At 54.2% G+C, this 19917-nt stretch overlaps 1 protein-coding gene across 1 annotated transcript; it reads left to right on the forward strand.

Annotated features, from left to right (window-relative positions):
* Positions 1 to 903: 903 nt before the first annotated feature.
* Positions 904 to 14296, forward strand: LOC106732720 (SLAM family member 8-like). Its single transcript, XM_075907590.2, has 6 exons — positions 904 to 1144; positions 3408 to 3704; positions 7424 to 7543; positions 9346 to 9437; positions 10709 to 10816; positions 12791 to 14296. Exons 1-5 carry the CDS (start codon positions 904 to 906, stop codon positions 10799 to 10801), a joined length of 843 nt encoding a protein of 280 aa, XP_075763705.2. The 3' UTR covers positions 10802 to 10816; positions 12791 to 14296.
* Positions 14297 to 19917: the final 5621 nt, after the last annotated feature.

Here is a 19917-nt window from a genome sequence, read left to right on the forward strand (position 1 = left end):
CTCTTGCTACATATAGCACCTAGTACAACAAGGCATAATCTCGGGTGGGGTACTAGGTACTCCTGGATGAATATCCACCACTGGAATGCGACCACCTCTGAGGTGGAGCCAGGCAGCTGTTCAACAGCGCACAGCAACACAACAGCAGTTCAGGAAAGGAAGTCACAGAAGAAGAAGCCTATTTCCCATTGGAATTGCAGTAGTTAATTAATGAGAGGAATTGAATTGGAAGGACAATACAAAGAACAGATCTTCCCGGGGCCATTCACACTGGGATGAGATGAGTTGAGTTTAATGCAACCAGAATTACCCTCAATATCAAATGATAAGGGAGAGAAAATGACACTGCAAATGACAAGAGAAAAACGTGGGTATTTTGTTGGTTATTTGCCATTCATGGGACGGCTGCGATGAAGAAAACCTGTGCTGGTGGATAAGAAACAGGTTCTGTAGCAGAGAACAAACTATTCCTGCTTATCAAACAAACACAGGGAGGAGTAAGTTACATTTAAGGAGCATGTGAAATGATGTGGGCTGGTGTGAATGAAACGTTCTCACCGCTACTAACTGTCTGTGCCTTCTCGGTAGCCAATACCTGGAGACGGGATGTGATACCCTGTTAACTCCTCTGTTCTTGTTCTCCATGCGCTACTTCAGCCCTGCGCTTGGTCCGAAGCCTTACAAAAGCAAGGGGCAGCTCTAGCTGTTCCTAGGCAGCGCAGGTCTGATCAAGTATCACTGCCTGTGTAGGGGAGAGTTGTTTGGTTTGGATTGTTTTGAGTGGTTTGTTTTTGCATTTTCTTAGGTGTCAGAACTAGCCAAGAACTGACTCCCCCCCGCCGGGTGAATGGGATTCTGGGAGGATCCGTCCTGCTGTCTGTGGCTCCACCCCACAAGGGAAAGATGAAAAGCAGTGAATGGTACTTTCGTATTAGTAAAGAGAAGATTCAGCTGGCTGAGTTCATTGGCAGTAAATTTGAGCGACTCAATCCCAGCGACAGATTTCAGCAGAGGCTGGAAATGCACAACGAGACCTCGCTGAGGATCAAGGCCCTGGAGCTGGGCGACAGCGGAGTTTATGAGGCCCGGATTAAGACAGAACCAGCAAATGTGGAGGATTGGACCCTTCTCCTCACGGTCTATGGTAAGTGATGACCAATCAATGTTTAGCTGTAACCAAGTGACCAGACATACCAGGCTGCAGCTGATGTACTCGTTTTGTACATTCAGGGAAGTTCCCCTCAGTGCTGAGGGACCAGCACCTCTAGTATCTTTAGAACATGGCTGATAGGGAACCACCGGGTCTCTCGTGTGTAGAAGCCACACAACAATCCCCCCTTCGTAGCCTTTGCATCCCAGTCCTGTCTCCTCTGCACCACAGGCGCCGCATCATGGCAGTGCCCTGGTGGGCCACTCTCACCACAGTTGAGTCCATCATGGATGAAATCTAGCCCAATACATTGGTGCAGAGAGTAGGGGCGTGTGGGTGCTGCAGAATCCCCCAGATTTTACACCCTGAGCCAGAGTCTCAGCCACCAGCCTGCTCTCAGGGTCCTGCTGCCACCTGGTGTCGCGCTGTCGCGGGCAATGGATGGTGGAGGGGGCGGGGACAGATGAGTTAAAGGGGGGGCTGAGATAAAACACTGATTTTTGCCATCTTGGGCCCAAATCGCATGGGACTGGCTATTCCTGGTGGCGGTTGGTTCCAGCTAAATCAGGACGGGGAACCAGGCCCCGTTTCCGCATTCGGGTCCAGCTTAGAACCCAAACCAGAGAGACAAGGATGAATCCAGCAGCTCACATGGAGTCTGAGACTAGGAGGATTCAGACTCGAGAATCAGGTCCCAGCCCAGCCTGCTTTGACTCTGTGCTCATCCTATATTTTTAGCGTATAGGTTAATGCTGTAGACTACACACATTTTCCCCCTCTTCCCACCAGTAAATTACTTAGCAGGCTGGCCAGCAGCCCGGCTCAGTCCTGGCTTGCACTGGGTCCAGGACCTACCTCTGCTGTGGCTCTGCATTGAAAGTCTATTGGGAGCTAGATGGGCAGGCAGCCTGGCTCAGTGCCGGCTTGTGCCAGCTCCGCGAGCTCAGAGCTCCCCTGGACAGGGGCTGCTGCCACCCAACACTGCTGCCTCTGTATCGGAGGCAGCAATGCCAGGCGAAAGGCAGCCAGTCTGTGAGGGGAGTTGGTTTTTAAAATGGCTCCCCTCACAGACCAGCTCCTACCTGGCACCCCATGCTGCTGCCTCTGGTACAGAGACAGTAGCACGGAGTGGGGCCGGAGCGCACTGGTAGCTGGCCCCACCCCCAGGTACTATAGAACAGTGGAGTATCGATATGAATTCATGTGGTTAATCGACTATCCAATTAATCGATATTTAACATCCCTAGTTCAGACTCGAGGATCAGGTCCCAGCCCATCCTGGTTCGACTTCCTGTATTTTCCTAATGCAAATAAGCTTATCAGCTTTGAAAAGCCTGGGTTTTACCATTGAGAGCAACAGCTGCCATCTGCCAGGAGCAAATTACAGGCAATAAAACCTTAGTGCAGTGAGGAAAAGAAAAGTCTCCGTATCCCGGTACCATCCGTCTCTTTGTCCCTCGGTGACTCAGCCTGAGGTGAGGGTCTGTCCCAGGGGTGGGCGGAGGAGGCTTTGGACCTGCGATGGGCAGGAGTCCCCCCCAGCTGATCATGATGGTTCCTTCTGGCCTTAAAGTCTGTGTGCCCGTGTGCAGAGGCCTGACTCTCCATCCCCCTCCCTGCGTCTGTCGATCGCCCTTCCCCTCCATCCTAGCCAAACACCCAGCGTGCAGGGGGCCCTGCCTGGGCTGCCCACACCCCACGGGGACAATGAGGCCAGTTACTCAGGGACACCCCAATGAGTCGGCTCCCTCCCTTCTCCACTGACCCCTCGGCCTCGCGTTGGGGCTGAACAGACTCCGCCTCCCCCGGCCCACTGGGAGCGTGTGGGGCTCCTGCACCTGGTACAACGAGGGGCTGGAGCTGCTGTTGATTCCAGTCCCCGCAGCGGAGGGGACGTTGGCCAGGCCGGCCCGGAGCGGGTGCCAGGCCCCAGAGACATTCTATGGGGTAGGCGGGATGCAGCCGCGGGGAGGTGCCACAGGCTGTGGGCCACTCTAGGGTGAGGCTCATGGGTGGCCAGTAGCACCAGTGCAAGGCAGCACGCTGGGCAGGGCCACACGGGGCAGGCAGAAGAAGCCTGGAGGCCGCCTCCCCTGCTGGAGGGGGTCTCAGTGGAGGGCTGGTGGGGCTTGCAGCTGGGCTGGGCTGACTTGGCCCTGCCTCAGCGCAGCATCTGGACTAGATGCCCCCTCGAGGGCCCTTTAGCCTGGCCTTGCTGGGGTCTGGGATAAGGGATTTCTTTGTGATTTCAACCCAGAGCCCGTGCCGGTGCCGGAGATAAGGAACCACTCGCTCTCCAGCACGGTAGCTGGGTGCAACGTCACCCTGGAGTGCCTGGTACCTGGCAGGGAAGGGGTTAACGTCTCCTGGAGGAGAGGGAGCCCACTGCGAGACCTGGGCGATCTGGAGCGGTACCAGCTCAGCCCTGATGGCAGGAGACTCAATCTGTCCCTGCCGCCCAACCCCCCGGACTCTAACTTCACCTGCACAGCCAGCAACCCTGCAGACCAGAAGAGCTCGTCTTTTGTCCTGCCGAGCATCTGCCAAAGCAAAGGTGAGGGATTTACAGCCTGTCCCTATGTTGCCTTTTTTGACTTACCTCGAATATTTCCCCAGCATTGCTCGGGTCCTTAGTTCAATTACTTTGTGGTTTTTGGAAAACGAAACGGGAATGTCCAGGCTGCATTTAAATCATGGTTCTGGGGTGGGGCCGAGGAGGAGGGGTCCAGGTTGCCGGCTGCCTGGAGAGAGAGGACAACCCCAGCCATCTCTCACTGCAGCAGCTTGGGGCCAGGTGAGAAGCGCTTCTCCATGGCTGCTGCAGCTCCAGCGGGAACTGCCAGGGGAGGGGTGTACGTCCCCCGGCTGGGGCGGGTCCAGGTTTGTCGGCTCCCTGCACTCCCCAGCCAGAGTGAAGAATGCAGCAAACTGTGCACTTTCCCCTCGTTCCCTGACAAAGGGGAACAGCCACCAACATCTCCATAAGAATCGGGGGTTGGGACGGGAGGGTGTCTTGAATGTGGGAAGCTCAGGGCTTGGGCAGTCCCTAGCTAGCCCCTTTCACCTGCCTGATGATTCTGCCTCTTCTGTACGGTTTTCTGAGAAGCAGTCCCAATCCAGGCACATCCCACTGTCCTGCCACAGGCAAACCCCGACCTTGCTTTAAACTATGCCAAGAAGAAGCTGCTGAGCAAATCTGGTGGCCTTAGCTCTTACAGTGTAGAAGGAGTTCTCGAACAAATGGACAAACACAAAAACAGCTCGCCAGCCAGCCAGACGCTGGCCAATATACAGCAGAAATACTCTGACCACTCTGTGGAACAGCCACAGAACTCAGGACCTGGCAGGACAGCTCCTTGGTACAGGAGAAATCAATAAGGTGAAGTCTGGGTATTTTCCAGTGTCATTGCTTTGTTTGAAGACTGTCCACAGATCCTGTTTCCTCTAGCAATGCACACAGCCAATCCCCTCTTGTTGAAAGCTCCACTAAGACACAGCTGGCTTGGCTTTCAGAGTGTGTTTATCCTGCACCTAGAAACTAGGGTGAACACACATCCTGTTTTGAAAGAGACAAATCCACATTTAGTTTGCTAGTAAATAAACACACCTATGACATAGTTGGTATCACGGAGACTTGGTGGGATAATACCCACGACTTAGAATATTGCTATAGAAGAGTACAGCTTGCTCAGGAAGGATAGGCAGGGAAAAAAGGGAGGAGGTGTTGCCTTATATATTAAAAATGAACACACTTGGACTGAGGTGGAGATGGACAGAGAAGACAGACTTGTTGAGAGTCTCTGGGTTAAGTTAAAAGGGATAAAAAATAAGGGTGATGACGTGCTAGGGGTCTACTACAGATCACCTACCCAGGCAGAAGAGGTGGATCAGGCTTTTTAAAAACAATTAACAAAATCCTCCAAAGTGCAGGATTTGGTGGTGATGGGGGACTTCAACTCTCCAGACATATGTTGGGAAACTAACACTGCAGTGCACGGACTATCCAACAAGTTCTTGGACTGCATTGGAGACAACTTTTTATTTCAGAAGGCTGAGAAAGCTACTAGAGGAAAGCTGTTCTACATTTGTTTTTTAACAAATAGGGAGGAACTGGCTGAGAATTTGAAAGTGGAAGGCAGTTTGGGAGAAAGTGACCATAAAATCTTAGAGTTCATGCTTCTGAGGAATGGTAGAAGGAAGAACAGCAAAATAGGAACAATGGATTTCAGGAAGACAGATTTAAGTAAACTCAGTAGGTAAGGTCCCATGGAGAATGGAAAGTGGTTGTCTAGGAAGGAGTCCTGCAGAAAGGGATCTAAGGCTCATAGTGGACCGACCACAAGCTAAATATGAGTCAACCGCATGACACTGTTGCAAAAAAAGAAAACATGATTCTGGGAGGCATTAACAGGAGCACTGTGAGCAAGACATGAGAAATCATTCTTCTGCTCTAATCTGCACTGATTAGGCCTCAACTGGAGTATTGTGTCCAGTGCAGGGCACCACATTTCAAGAAAGATGTGGGAAAACTGGAGAAGGTCCAGAGAAGTGCAGCAAAAATTATTAAAGGTCTAGAAAACATGACCTATGAGAGAAGACTGAAAGAATTTGGCTTGTTTAGTTTAGAAAAGAGAAGACTGAGAGGGGACATGAGAGCAGTTTTCAAGTATCTAAAAGAGTGTTACAAGGAGGAGGGAGAAAAATTGTTCTGCTTGGCCTCTGAGGACAGGACAAGAAGCAATGGGCTGAAATTGCAGCAAGGGAGGTTTAGGTTGGACATCAGGAAAAAATGTACTGACTGTCAGGATGATCAAACACTGGAATAAATTACCCAGGGAGGCTATGGAATCGCCATCACTGGAGATATTTAAGAGCAGGTTAGACAGACACCTGTCAGGGATGGTCTAGAGCAGTAGTTCTCAACCGTGGGCCATATGGCTCCCCAGGGCCATGCCCTACCTCTAGGGGGCCACATGGAAAAACGGAACATTAGGTAAATTATGTACCTTTTTTTTCCAACTAACAGCGGCTATGAGGGGGGCCACAGAGGTAAACGAGGCTCAGAAGGGGGCCAGGAGCAAAGAAAGGTTGAGAAACACTGGTCTAGACAGTACTTGGTCCTGCCGTGAGGGCAGGGGACTGGACTCAATGCCCTCTCGAGGTCCCTTCCAGTTCTAGGGTTCTATGATTCTATGATTTAAGACTTTTTCTTAAAAATGGACAAATTGTCCATTGGCTTCGGGGCTCCACCCCCAGGTTTGGCTCTTCGGCCAAGGGTCAGGGGAAGACATTTCCTGGAGGCTTTGGGGCAGGGAGGCCACTAACCTGGGTCGGTGTCCTGCAACATGGAGAGCCCCGATCCGAGCTGGCTACTCTCTTGCTGGTGAGGCCACTCCCCTGTGATCACGCTGCAGAACAGCTGTCCCCTGCGCTTGCTGCCCCCTGTGGTCACTGCAGAACATAACTGTCCTTGCTTTCCCACCCCTCCCTTTCCATGTGATGGAAAACAATCAGATTCCAGGCACATCCCATTGTCCTGGCACAACCAAACCCTGACCTGGCTTTAAGTTACGATCAGAGGGAGCTGCATACTGAATTTGGTGGTCCTAGCTGTTACCATTTAGGACAGATCTTGAACAAAGGGGCTCACAGACAGACAAACAGACAGCACAATTATTACGTTTGCAGATGTTACCAAGCTGAGAGGGGTTGCAAGTGCTTTGGAGGAGAGGGTGGACATGCACATTTCTAAAATATATACATTTCTAAAATATATAAATAGAGTTTACCATGTGTCCTGCATTCAGCATAGGGAAATAGGGTCACCCTAACTAGAAACTGGTGGTTGGCCTGTGCTGGCGGGCAGGGCTTGGGCTACGAGGGCTGTTCTGTCTTGGCCTCTGGGACTCTCCCAATCGCGAGGCCCGGATTCTAGCCCAAAACTGGACATCTAATCCTGTTGCCTGTGTTGGAGTCAGCTTCCAAACCTCTCACTCCTCACTTGCTCCCAAGGTGGGAAGCAAAAAACCCCCAATGCCCACAGGGAGGTGCCGAAACTCAGGGCTTCTGGCCCATGATGCAGAGACTTGCTACGGGTTGGATCAAATTGAGCTGGAGGCTAAATTCAGCCCACGGGCTGTACGTTCCCCATCCCTGGGCTAGACAAAGAATCCTCAACCTTTCTTCCCACGTGCGGCCAGCCTGGTTCTGGGAACGCTGCCTTGCCTGGTGTTGAGCTGGGCTGTGTCAAGTTTCTCTGATCTGTCGTCGCAGACACAGACACGGACTTACTCAAATGGATGTTGCCTGTTTGCATTGGGTTGATTGTTGTCACGGCAGCATGTGTTGGGACGTGGCTATTGAAGAAAAGGAGGGAAAAGCCAGTCAGCCGAGGTAGGTAACATCCTTCTTACCGCAACAGTCAATCCCCAATCAGCCGATGGGCCTCAAATAAATCATTACTGATTATTAACGAAGTCATTGGCCATTCTGCCCACCATTTACATCACATTAGGAAAGTCACTTCCCCTCCCCCTTTTCTGCATTTTATGGTGACACAGTTTGTTCTCTCTTCTTTAATGTTCAATACCATAAAGGTCCAGCACATGTAACATACATGTAAAAATGTGTATTGACGCCTGCTCTAATGGGTGGTTGATAAAAACCCTCTACTGCTACCAGCTGCTGGAGTGTCCCCGTTAGCTCAAGTGGGAGACCATTTGTGACGTAGTGGGGGCTGTCTGCTCTGTTAGCTGGGGTTCCCCAGCGCTGTGATGTGTGATTCCCAGTGACTCACCCACATGTGTATTGGCCCACACACCTAGTCCCAGCATGAGCAGATAACACTGCTTTTCCCAGGGGGAGAGACAAAGGAAGGGAGGCGGAGACCGGTCACCTGGCTGGGGGGCAGGATCTGGGAGCCAGGCAGTTTCTGGCTAGAAAACATGAAGGGAACAGACTAAGCTGAGGGTTGAGGGGGTGATGGACCCTCTAACCCGAGGGGTCTGAGGCATCCGGGCCCTGACTCCTGTAACCACATCACGTCCATGCTGTGCTGTATCCTAGAGAAGCAATACACCCCCGCTAGTCTACTGGCTGGCGGAGTCTGTTCTTGCTGCTACGGGGCTGAAGGATCAGGGGGAACCCCGACGCGCCATCCCACCATTACGCTTTGGCAGTGAAAGCCTTAGGTTCAAAACTGCTTGCAGCCCCTCATGGGCGTTAACACACCAGTGCTTATTGCTGGGGCTAACGCTGACTCTTGAGAGGCGTCGCATCGTGGCCAATGGGGCTACTGGAGGGTGACGGCTGGCAGTCCCAGCTGGCATTGTGTTAACGTGTCCGTTGGAGATTTGTTTAAGTGAATAACACTTTGCATGGGGCGTGTTTTGCATGTGTAACCCACAGTGGGGAGTGTGGTACCAGGCCCCCTCGGTGCATCACCAGACTCTAGCTTCACCAGAAGCAGGGGCTGGACCACTCCACAGCCGTCCTGTTCTGTTCATACCTCCCTAGCGTCTGGCACGGGCCGCTGTCCGAGACAGGGTGCTAGGTTAGCTGGGCAAACCATTACTCCAAGGGCCCTGCAGTAGCTCCAGCTGTTAGCGCTGGTGATCCTCGATTTAGTCCCTGATGTGAAGCCAAGTGGACGACCACCGCACAAACATCTGTTGTGTCAATTGCTACGGCAGCTCCTGGGAGCCGGCCAGTAACACTATCCTCATTGTACAGGGGACACTTCCCCTCACAGCTGGCCTGGCTCTGGCAGGACCCCCCGCAGGGAGAGGGGTGGAGGGATATAAAGAGGCACGCTCTGATCTCAGTTACGCTGGGGCAAATCTGCAGGAACTTGCACTGGTGCCCGGGAAAGGGTCAGTTCACCAGAGCTGCTGGAGTGACTCCAGATAGCGCAAGGGAAAGCAGACTCTGGGAGGCAGTGCGGCCTAATGGAGAGAGCTATAGACGAGGGATCAGGAGAGCTGTGGTTCTATTTCCTGTCCTGACCTCGAGGGAGTCACTGCCCTCCTCTGTGCCTCAGTTTCCCCACCTGTAAAACGGGATCATTCTTCTCTGGCCCTCCATGGGGATTATGACACGCGTAGTGCTGGGACATGGTTGCTGCATCCCTAGTCCTGGCAGGGACCTCCTCAGCCTTGCTGTGTAGGATAATGAGCTGTCTCATGTACTCCCCTAAGATGCTGTCCCCTCAGTCCTGGAAAAGGACCTTTTTCCAGAATGCCATTATGCTGAGATCAAGAGGAGAAGCCCTCCGGAGGGGAACGAGCCGGTGAGTTCCCTTAGGCTATATCTACTCTGCAGACCTATTTCAGGACACCGGAAGTATCCCAAAATAGCTATTCCACATCTATTGAAGAAGCCCATTATTTCAAAATAGATTTTGAATACCAGGCGGCTTATTCTGATGTCCCGGTAACCCTCATTCCACGAGAGTTAAGGGACATTTCGGAATCGCTGTTTATTTTGAAATTTGGCGCTGTGTAGACAGCCCCACATTTCGAAATAAGCTATTTCGAAATAAGTGACGCAATTCGCGTAGCGTAAATTGCGTAGTGTATTTCGAGGTAAGGGCGCAGTGTAGACGCACCCGTAGGGGGAGTTTCCTGCAGACGTTGCCCTTATGGCCCTGGCTCCATCAGGTGAAAGCAAAGCCAGGGTCGTGTTTAATCAGTGAACATGTGGACTTGAACCACACTGGCCCCAGGCTGTCCCAAAGCAGCAAGCCCACCTGGGAAAGCAGCAGCAGCTCTGTGCTGGCCCTCAGACCTTTTGGCTTTGCTTGTAATTTTTGTTTCAAACATCTGCGGTAACCACAGGAAATTGCACTTACGGGCTATGGCCCTGCACATTATTAATCAGCCTTGTTTGCTGGGGAGTGACTGGTTCAGAAGTAGCATCCTGAGTTTCTAATAGGTGATCTCCAACTCGCCAGCTGCTGTTTCCCTACAGAGAAAGCAGCATCTGTTAAATGTGCTCCCATGACGCACACCAGGAAGGGAGTCGGTCTCCCTCCTGTCTCCTGTCTGTTATTTACTGTATCTGTGGTGCTGTGTTTGAGTAACTCCCTTGCATTTCAGTTAGGGGTTTCTTCTCCTTCACTTCCTGTCCTAAACGACTGAGCAGTTTTGCTGTTAAACACCTGACACGCCCCACCCCAGAAGTGGGTGCATTTCAGTGATGGGTGAAACTGGAATTTCTGGATAATCTCCAAAATTTTTACATAGGGAAAACTCTCTCTGACTGCAATAGACGTTGGAGTGAATGAAAGATCTATGGTTGAGGGTATTTCCCACTGCACTAGGATCCCCTTAGACACAAGGTCATTGTTCCTAGAAGACAAAAGTGGTTTTATTTGTTGTGTTGCTGGCTAGGGGATAAAGGACTTTGTGGAATTCCCTCCCCATTGATCTCTCTCGCTAGTGGTCTCAGGGACACACAGATGGCTCCTAAGGGCCTTCCAGGAATGAAGAGCCACTTCCAGTTGTGCTAATTAGCCAACAGAGACAGGACAACAAACAAGGTTTTTTCTTGCTCTTGTAGGACCCTAGCTGCCCGCATGAGGCGCCACCTGTCACCACTATCTACGATCAGATCCGAATGGTCCCAGCTGAAACCTATGAGCAGATCACTTAAGCCAGTGATAGCCAGGTGAGAGCTGTGGCCAGGGTGGGTCTCAATCTGCGTCTACACTAGGGTACAGTATCCTAATGGAGTGGAATTGGTTTCTGACTCCATATGTCTGTTCAGACTGCTATCCTAGGTATCCTAATGGAGTGGAATTGGTTTCTGACTCCATACGTCTGTTCAGACTGCTATCCTAGGTATCCTAATGGAGTGGAATTTGTTTCTGACTCCATACGTCTGTTCAGACTGCTATCCTGACCACGCTAACCCTGGTCTAGCTGCAGTGCCCTTTGGGTGCCTATCCTGCTGTGCATGCTGGGACGTTAAAGGCATCTCCATGCACTGGTACTCCAGCACCTCCCAGTCAGTCTGGTGCTGCCCTAGAGCAGTCTGCAATGCTCTTAGACCCCCAAGCAGCCAGGCTAAATGAAAGGCTATTTGGCCTCTGTCGGCTCCCTCTGGAGAGCTTTGAGGTGCAGGGGGAGGGGATGCTGTACATTAGGCTGGCTGAAATGTTTCTGTCCAATCTGGTTTTGATACAACTGACCTGGGAGGGGGGTGTTAAAGTAGATTTTTCTGTGGACTTTTTTGACTTTTTGTCAAAAAACCTAAAGGAAACTAAATGAAAATGTATCAGTCGAATACAGCCTTGAGTTTGGCTGCCTCGTGCCTCCATTCTGCTGTCAGGGCTGGGTTCCCCAGCCAGACTACATTTCCCATGATGCACCATGGGACACGCATCGCCCCTGATCAGCAAGTGAGGAGACTGTGGTGCATTATGGGAGATGTTGTTTAACCCAGGGGCCTGATCCACACAGGAGAATGCCCCCCTACACTACAACTCCCATGAAGCACTGCGGTGGCATTTCCAAATCAAAGGAGCCATTTTTTCAGCTAAAAGTTTTGATGTCTGGGTGAGATGTGGGGAGGCATGTTCTGTCCAACCTTAGATACCAATTCTAGAGTTCACTGTGGGGGAATATACCATTCTCAGCATAACGGGTCTGATTCGTGTAGAAACCAATGTCCCTTTGCCCCACCATGGCTGCATAAAGAGCCCTTAAAAGTGGGCATAAATGGTAGTTAACCCCTATAATGCCCCTGGACATTCCCAAGGCCTTAGTGTAGAAATAAGGACTTTTCCACATGGGAGAATGAACTGGAATAGCTACATCAGAATAGCTCCCCATGTAGACATTCCTGGGTGAATTGGAAGTGGATTAAGCTCATTTGGGATACATCTCTCTCCTGTCCATACAGGGACATAAATAGGCATAGCTCTAGCCTTTCAAATTCATATCTACCTTAATCTGGACTAACTTCCCCTTGTGTAGACAAGGTCATGAGTCAGGGACGCTTGGGGGAAGCAGAAATAACAACTTTCAAAGTGTAGGTGTTTCCCTGCATTCTCTGGCCGGCTTGTCCTGGAAACAGCATGAGAACGGAGCTGTTTGACCATTCCAAACATCCCCTTTTTTACTTCCCTCTTCATAAATCACATGGGGTGTAAAATCCACCCAGCAGGATGATGGCCTGGGAATAGCTCAGCAATGTTTGTCTTGCAAGTGGAGTGGAACTTCGGGCCACGTTACCAGGCAGCAGAAAGCACCACTGGTTCGGGGTCAAGTCCAGCGCGGCTGGGAGTCTAATCCCAGTGGGGCAGTGCCACATGATGGCACGGGCATGTTCAAAGAACCTCCACGCCGGGAAGGAGGCGAGATGTCTTTAGCACTGGTGAGGCCGAGGTCTGCCAAGGATTAGAGCTGGAGGCTGGGAGTCAGGATGTGTGACTTCTATTTCCCCGACTCACTCCTCATCGGGCCTTCCTCTTGATGAGATTTCTCTGCCACCAAGGGAGGGCTGTTGTGTAAATCTCAGTGCAAGTGATTGGACACTCCTCGGGCGAAAGCCCCACATGCTCACGCTCCTCCCCCCACTCACGCACACAAAGGGTGACCTTGCAAAATGTGATCATTTGTCTGCTTTCTTTCAAAACAGGCGTGCCGAGAGAAGAGTGTGGCGGAGTCGACAACCCCCTGCGCTACCCTTTGAGGCTCTTAGGGGGGAAAGTGTGTGTGTTGTGCTAATAGAGGGGGGATTGTCTTAGTGCATCAATGCTGTGTGTGTCTGTTTTCCCTGCAGGTGGCGTGTTTAATGAGGGAGATGGGAGAGGGGTGTCGTTGCTGTAGAAGACCAGGAGTGATCTAGCCTACTGGTCGTGACTGAGGACAATAGCGCAGTGTCCCCCCTTGTGGGGGGAGCACCCTTCCCCAGGCCAGTGCCGCCGAGCGGGGAGATCGGTGAGAGCCACCCAGCTGTGCAGCCTGAAAACCCCCGCTCGGGAGGAGCCAGACGCGGGTCTCCAGGCATCGGGAACAGCGACAGGGGGGTCCTTGGGTGCTCCCAGGGGGAGTTACCCAGAAACGGGGGGCCAAAGCCAGAGGGCTGGGACAGGCTGCGCCCGGCTGTGCCACTGTGACTTTGCAAGGGCTGGACACGCCCCAAGAGAAGCAGCTGGGCCCGAGTGTGCTCCGGGGTGGGCGTGACGGATGGACGTTGAGTTTTGTCCCTTGGCTCCTGCCGCCATCAGGGATGCTGGGGCGTGTCGGCTGCTGCTTTCATGCTGGAGCCCTGGGCCGGGCGGGGGCCTGATCCTTCCAGCTGGCAGGATGGAGCCACCTCTGCCTCCCCATGCAGGGCGGCACGCAGCCCGACGGCAGCCCTACGCCCCTCTCTGAGCGGGGACGTGCCTCCCATCTGGGCTGAGGATGTAAAAGCCCCTTTAATTAGTTAATTATTAACCATTTAAATGGGGGGAGGCAGGGGCTTCTCTGGCCAGGCTGGACCCTCCACCGCCTGCGACAAGCCCCACAGGACTGGGGCAGCTCCCTGCTCCCGGCGAATAGGGGCTGCTCTAGTCCCCACTGGTTAACTAACCAGTAAGCGTCACCCATTAAGGGGGATACTTACGGTTCACTGGTTAACCAGTCCCACCCCCAGTCAGGGCTGGCGTAGTGTCTGGCGAGCCAGCGAAGGCTCAGTGGCAGATGGGATACAGAACAGGGCCTGGGGGGGTGTCTGCGGGGGCGGGGCAGAGGATCATCCAGGCTCTGCTGAACAAGCCTGAGGCTGCAGAGCAGCAGCCGGTCTGTGTCCAGCCGCCTCCGTCTCGAATCGCCGGGTGAAGGCGGCCCAGTCCGCCGTGTCGGAGACAGTCCTAAGCCCACCAGCAAGAGAGTCTGAGCTCGGTAAGAAGCAGCCTGCCAAGCTACCGGCCCCTGCACCAGCTGTGTAGCCCGTCAGAACATCCAACCTGCGACCACATCCCCATCAGGGGCCTTGTTTGCAGAAGGCCCAGAAAACCAGGGTCCTGTTGTGAAAACAGCCCTCTCCTGGCTCTGCTCACATGCGGGGCTGTTGCTCTGCTCTGGATCGTCCTGCCCAGGAGGCCAGGTGCCAGGCTGTCCTAACGAAGCAATTAAATCCCCCATGCACGGGTGTGTATAACTCGGGCACCTGTGTGGTCTCCATCACAGCTGAGCACCTCCACATCTTTAACGTGTTTATCCCCACGGCACCTCTGTGAGGAAGGGCGGTGCTTTTACCCCTCAATTTAGTAGATGGGGAAACTGAGGCACCGAACCCATCAGCAGCAAAGGGAGTTAGGCACCCCAATGTCTTTGAAGAGGCCAAGGTCTTGCAGAGTGGGCAGCAGTGAATGTGGGTCTGTCGAGGCCCAGGCTAGCCCCTAACCATTAGGCACTCCTTTCACTCTAGCAGCATTGCACTGGTCCACCAGGAACCAGGAGATCGGTGGCGTCAGGCCGCGTTCGGAGCCCATATTCTGCAGCTTTCGTAAGAGAATGAACTGAGCGACAAGAAAAGCCCCCGCGCTTAGCTCTGGTGCTGCCGGTGGGTACAGAGCAGCCTCTCCCTATGGACAAGGCGTCCTACGCACGCAGCACGACTCCCCACTCCCGCTGCGGCAGGAAGAGCCCTGGGTGTCAGGAAGGGGGGGCGAGAGAGAGATAGAACTAGGGGAGAGAAATGAGGCATGTCCTCTTGAATCCCTGCTGGGAATAAGGCAGGGAAGGGGGCGGTGGGAGAGGATGCAGCTTGCTACTTCCTACCTCCCTGCTGCTGAGAGGCAGATGCTGCTAGGGTGGTGTGAGCAGGGAGGGGATGAGGCTCCTACCCACCCTATTGCTGCCTGGGGGCAATAATTGAGCTGGGTAAAGTCAGGGGCTATGGGGCTGATTGTTGATGAAGGGGAACCTCCCCCTGGTACACCTTATTCTGCAGAATTCACGGCCTCATCGCGGGAATCACTGCCAGCTGGTTGCAGTAGGGGGCCTAGGACACACAGCTGAGGAGTCCTGGTTCCAGTCAGCACCGGGTGGCGATGCACACACCCTGCTCAGTACGGTTTAGGGGTGGGTCTGGGGGTGGGGAGTGACAGAGTTTGTTTTGGGGTTCCCGGTCAACCTGACTTTGCTGTGGTTGCTACGTGCCAAGCAGCATCTTAGTTACACTCCGACTCCTGTAAGCTGCTCAACCCCTGAGAATTGGGCTAAGTTAGTGTGATGGGGTGTGAAGGCATCACACCCCACATCCTTCCCGCTCCTCACCCACCTGCTTCACCCCTGCCCCGAGGACAGATCCAAAGCCCCTGCCCTGCCCATATCTAGGCTGGATCCTCACCGTTCGCTTCCCCCTCCCCACAGAGAGGTTCCATGGGTTTCTCCCCACAGAGAGGTTCCGTGGGTTTGTTACCTAGGTTGATTATGGAGCAGATCGGCAGTTGCTCTGCCAGCTGGCTGCCCCTGCTCCATACCAGCTTCACTTCTGTTCTGCCTCCCCCTTTCCTGCCTGCACTTCCCGCTGGGATCCCTTTTCCCAGCTGTGCGGAGCTGCTGTTAACTGCCCCCCAGAAGTAGCTGCATTTCAGCAGGCGAGGAAAGCCACCACCCAGCATGGGCTAGGGCACTGGGATCAATCCTGCCTCGGAAGGGAGCACGTCCGGCCATGCCCCCCGGTAGAACTCCGTGCATCAGGGAAGGTCTCCCATCCAGGTGCAGCCCCGGGGAGGCCGGTGGCGACTGCATGGTGCCTCACAGCTGCTAGCAGAAGTGGAGCGGTTTTCCTGCGGGCAGGGGAGGGCCAGATTGCACCTGGCATTCACACAGTCTGCTCCCAGCTGAGCCTGAATGAGCAAAGCCAGAGGCCCGGTGCATCTGAGCGCCGAGCCGCACAAACCACAGCTGGCTGGCTTAGAAGAGCTCCGTGGCGCTCGCCCACCCCCAAGGAAGTGCCTCCGGGGGCAGACCACTTCGGCCTCCCCGCCTGGCGCTGCCAGGCTGAGGTTGCCTCGTTCCTGCTCCGGCTGCTGGCCTCGCGTGGGTGGGCAGGCGGGAGGACGCAGGCGGTTCCCACTTGTGGAGGAGTAGATGCATAAGCCAGTGGCCCCAGCTCGTCAGCAGACCCGCGGGTGGGAGGGAGGCCGGGCCGAGCTGCCGTGGCAGGGCTCCAGAGCAGGGGGTGCAGGGGTCGGTTCTCGCGAGGGATAAGACTGGGGGGGGGGGGGGGATTGTGACAATTCATGCAGAGCCAGAGCCCTGGCAAGAGGTGGCATGGCTGGGCCACGCCGCACGCTACCCTCCGCCAGGTCAGTCTTGTGGCCTGCACCGCAGCCTGTCCGTGGGGTACTGCCGGCGGAGCTGGGAGAGGAGCGGGGGAAGGATCATCTAGGGCAGTGGTCACCAACCAGTCGATCGGGATCTACCAGTAGATCTTGGAGCCTCTCACAGGTGATCCTGACACGTTTGGCCAGGAAGCTCTCAAGCCCTGGCACTTCAGTTGCTGCTCCACCCACTGTCCTGCTGCTCCTACCCTCTGCTTTGGAGCTGCCCCCCGGGAGACTCCTGCTGGCTGTGCAGGGTGTGGGAGGCAGAAGGGGGTGGGGTGCTGTTGTCAGGGTTTCTCTCCTCCTCCCACCTCTGTACCCTGTCTCCACACAGAGAGAAGGGGATGGAGGGAGCCTGGCCATGCAAATCTCTCTCACACTCACACACTGTGTGTGTGTCTGTCATTCTCCCAAACACACGCTGTCCTTCCCTCCTGTCTCCCGACCCAACACGTACATGGGGGGTAGTTGTTACTTCTGTTACTGCTTGCAGACCGGGTTAGTTTTGGTTTGTGACTGGTCTGTGCATTTCATCCTTTTCATTTCTCTTACACTTACATTTAATTCTTTGGGTAGTGAGTTCTAAATTGCCCAACCTGGTGCAGCTGGAGTCATTATTCCCATGGTAATTGCTTCTCCTGGAGGGGGCTGGCACATCCCTGCAGCCCCTGATGACAGGCAGAGCAGGGGGTCTCCACATGCCGTCCTTGCCTGCAGACACCACTCCTGCAGCTCCCATTGAACCGTGGCCAGTAGAAGTGGCACAAAGGTATCTGGGTTTGGAGGTAGATCTTACATTGCACTTAAATTGAAAAAGTGATTTTTTGGTTAAAAAGGTTGGAGACCCCTGGTCTAGTGGGACTGGGGTAATGGGGGCTGGTTCTTGGCGGGGGGGGGTGCATTTCCACCCATTTTAACCCCCCCCCCTTTTACGGTGCTGGAGTGGAGCAATCCAGCAGGTTCTAAGTGCAAACAACCCCGTGTCAGCTGCCAGAGCTGAGCACCAGCTTGTCCTCGGAGGGCGGGACTGAGAGGAAGAGGAGGAGCATGTGGGTGCAGGGGGCTGCCTGCAGGGGGCAGTGTGGAGTTAGGGAAGGGCTGTGACCAGCCAGCAGGGGGCGCCCAGAGAAAGGTGCGAGGTTCCTAGTTCCAGGCTGAGTCTCTGAACGGCCCCTAGAAGCTGCCCCCTGGCCCCATGTCCTGTCTCTGCAGTGGGCCCTACCAGAGCTTCATGGCCAGAACAGGGCCATTATGGAGCAAGCAGCCCCCCTCCAACTTCCTCTCCTGCCTGCTGGCAGCCAGAGTCCTAGGGTTCCTGGGCAGGCTGGGGGCAATCGGAGCAGAGACCTCATCCCGATGGAGCCGTGCCCGGATTCAGGCAGAGCCTGGCTGCGGCTGGGGTGGGAAACATTACTCGATGGGCCACAGGTGTTAGAGGGTCGCAGTGGGGACAGGCGGCCTGCCCTTGACACTCGTGCTGAGGGATGCTCCTAAGGTGGAGAGGGGAGACCTGAGGAGGGATGGCTAGAAAGAAATAGACCCCATGCAGGGCCCCTTGAGAGGATCAGCCTGGCTCCCTCTCCCAGAGCTGGGCTGGCCCTGTGGGGCTCACAGCGATAGATTCCGGCTCCCCCTCCTGCAGCTGGGTTGGACTTTATCGTTAGCAGTAGGTTGTGGCCTGCTGGGGCTTTGTGGCGATAGGGAGCAGAGAATTCAGATCCTGCAGCTCCCAAAATTGCAGCCACTGCCACATGAGGTGGGGAGATGCCGCATAGCTCATAGCAGTATGGGGCATATGATACATGGATGAGCAGTTTTGATTTCATTCAGGAGATGGCAGCAGTCTTTCTCTCTCTCTCTTTCACTAGCAACGTCTAGACTGCAGGCTTCTTTCAAAAGAAGCTTTTCCAGAAGGGATCTTCTAAAAAAACTTCTTCTGAACTAGAGCATATACATTGCCAAAGCACATAGAAAAAGTGATCTGCTTTTTCAAAAGATAGCATCCATACTGAATGGACGCTCTCTCGCATGTAAGCTGTGATGACTATGAATGGAAAGGCCACCAGGGCACCTGTGTTTTTTCCTCTTTCCTCTTCTTTTGAAAGAACTCCCTCTTCCCCATCCACACACGCCTTTTTCCAAAAAGGCTTCTTCCTCATAGAAAGAAGAATGTCGGAAAAACTCCTCTGTTCTTTCAATTTTCTTTTGAAAGAACGCGATTGCAGTGTGGATGTAAGTGAAGTTCTTTCGGAAAAACCGCTGTTTTTCCAAAAAACTCTGTAGTATAGACATTGCCTCTGGGTGTGTGTGCGTGTATTGCACTCAAGGTCTCCCAAAATTGCAGCCACTACCACTTGAACTAGGGGAGATGCCACATAGCTGATAGCAGTACGGGGCATATGACACATGGATGAGCAGTTCTGATTCCATTCAGGAGATGGCAGCAGTCTCTCTCTCGCTCTCTCTCCCCTCTCTGTATTGCATGCAAGGTGAGTTGAATTCAGGCGACTCTGAGCTGCCTTTTCCCAACTTCCCTAAATGTGCCATACAAATCCAGGGAGGTTTTTCCGGACACAGCCGGTGAGGCTGAGGTGGCCACACATCGTAAGGCCCGGAGTGCGGCGGAGGGTCGGCAGGGCTAAGTGGGGATGAGAAAATTTGTGTGACAGCAACAAGTGGAGGCTTTTCGAATCAGATGGAGGGTCAAGGGAGCTGGGAGGCCAGATACGAGCCAGATACGAGTGGAGGGAGAAAGTCAACAAAGTAGGGCCTGGGACTTCCTATCGTAGCTCCTTGAGGGGTTTTTTGGGGGAGGGAGGTGTTACTACAGCAGAGACTCTGCTTAATGCCTCCCCAACTGATCCCACACCAGGGCTGCCCCGGTCCTCAGCACCTCTGAACAGGGCCAATGAGGTCCCCACATGTGCCAGCACGGGGCTAGCCCTGGCTCTCGGGGCCTGGATGCCTACCGTTCCTTGAGAGAGCAGCTGCCGCCCATGGCTGGCGTTAGCCGTGCTGAGCCCCGGCGGCTCACTTCACTCCCCCGTGAGCTCTCCTGCCGGGCAGGGCGGGATGGGGCTGGGCGGCAGGGGCAGGGAGAGCCCAGCTTGCCGTTCTGAACTCGGCCCGCGTGGTGCTGCCTCCTGCCGGGGGCCCTGGACTGGGACAAGTGCAGGCCCCGCACCAGGTTTGTGGTCAGCCTCCCCGTGACAGATTCGGTAACAGGCGCCTGCGTTTCTGGTCAACGTGTGACTTCCGCCGGCGACCCAGTGTGTGAGAAGGAGAGTCTGTGGTCGGGCGGGGGAGCTCAGGCTGAGGTGAGCGTGTGTGTGTGGGGGGGGGGAACCAGCCCCGGCAGCTCCGCCTGGGGAGATTCCCATGCCTCGCTTAGCCTCAGCACCCTTCCCCCACTCCTCCCCTTACACCACAACCCTGCTATTGC

This window comes from Pelodiscus sinensis, chromosome 22 (genome assembly GCF_052426305.1).
Source record: "Pelodiscus sinensis isolate ZL-2025 chromosome 22, ASM5242630v1, whole genome shotgun sequence".
NCBI classification, from domain to species: domain Eukaryota; kingdom Metazoa; phylum Chordata; order Testudines; family Trionychidae; genus Pelodiscus; species Pelodiscus sinensis.

Coding starts and splice junctions, on each gene's coding strand:
- LOC106732720 (XM_075907590.2), top strand. CDS start 904: ATGAAAAGCAGTGAATGGTACTTTCGTATTAGTAAAGAGAAGATTCAG. Junction 3,705..7,423: donor GAGCATCTGCCAAAGCAAAG/GTGAGGGATTTA, acceptor CTGTCGTCGCAG/ACACAGACACGGACTTACTC. Junction 7,544..9,345: donor GGAAAAGCCAGTCAGCCGAG/GTAGGTAACATC, acceptor TACTCCCCTAAG/ATGCTGTCCCCTCAGTCCTG.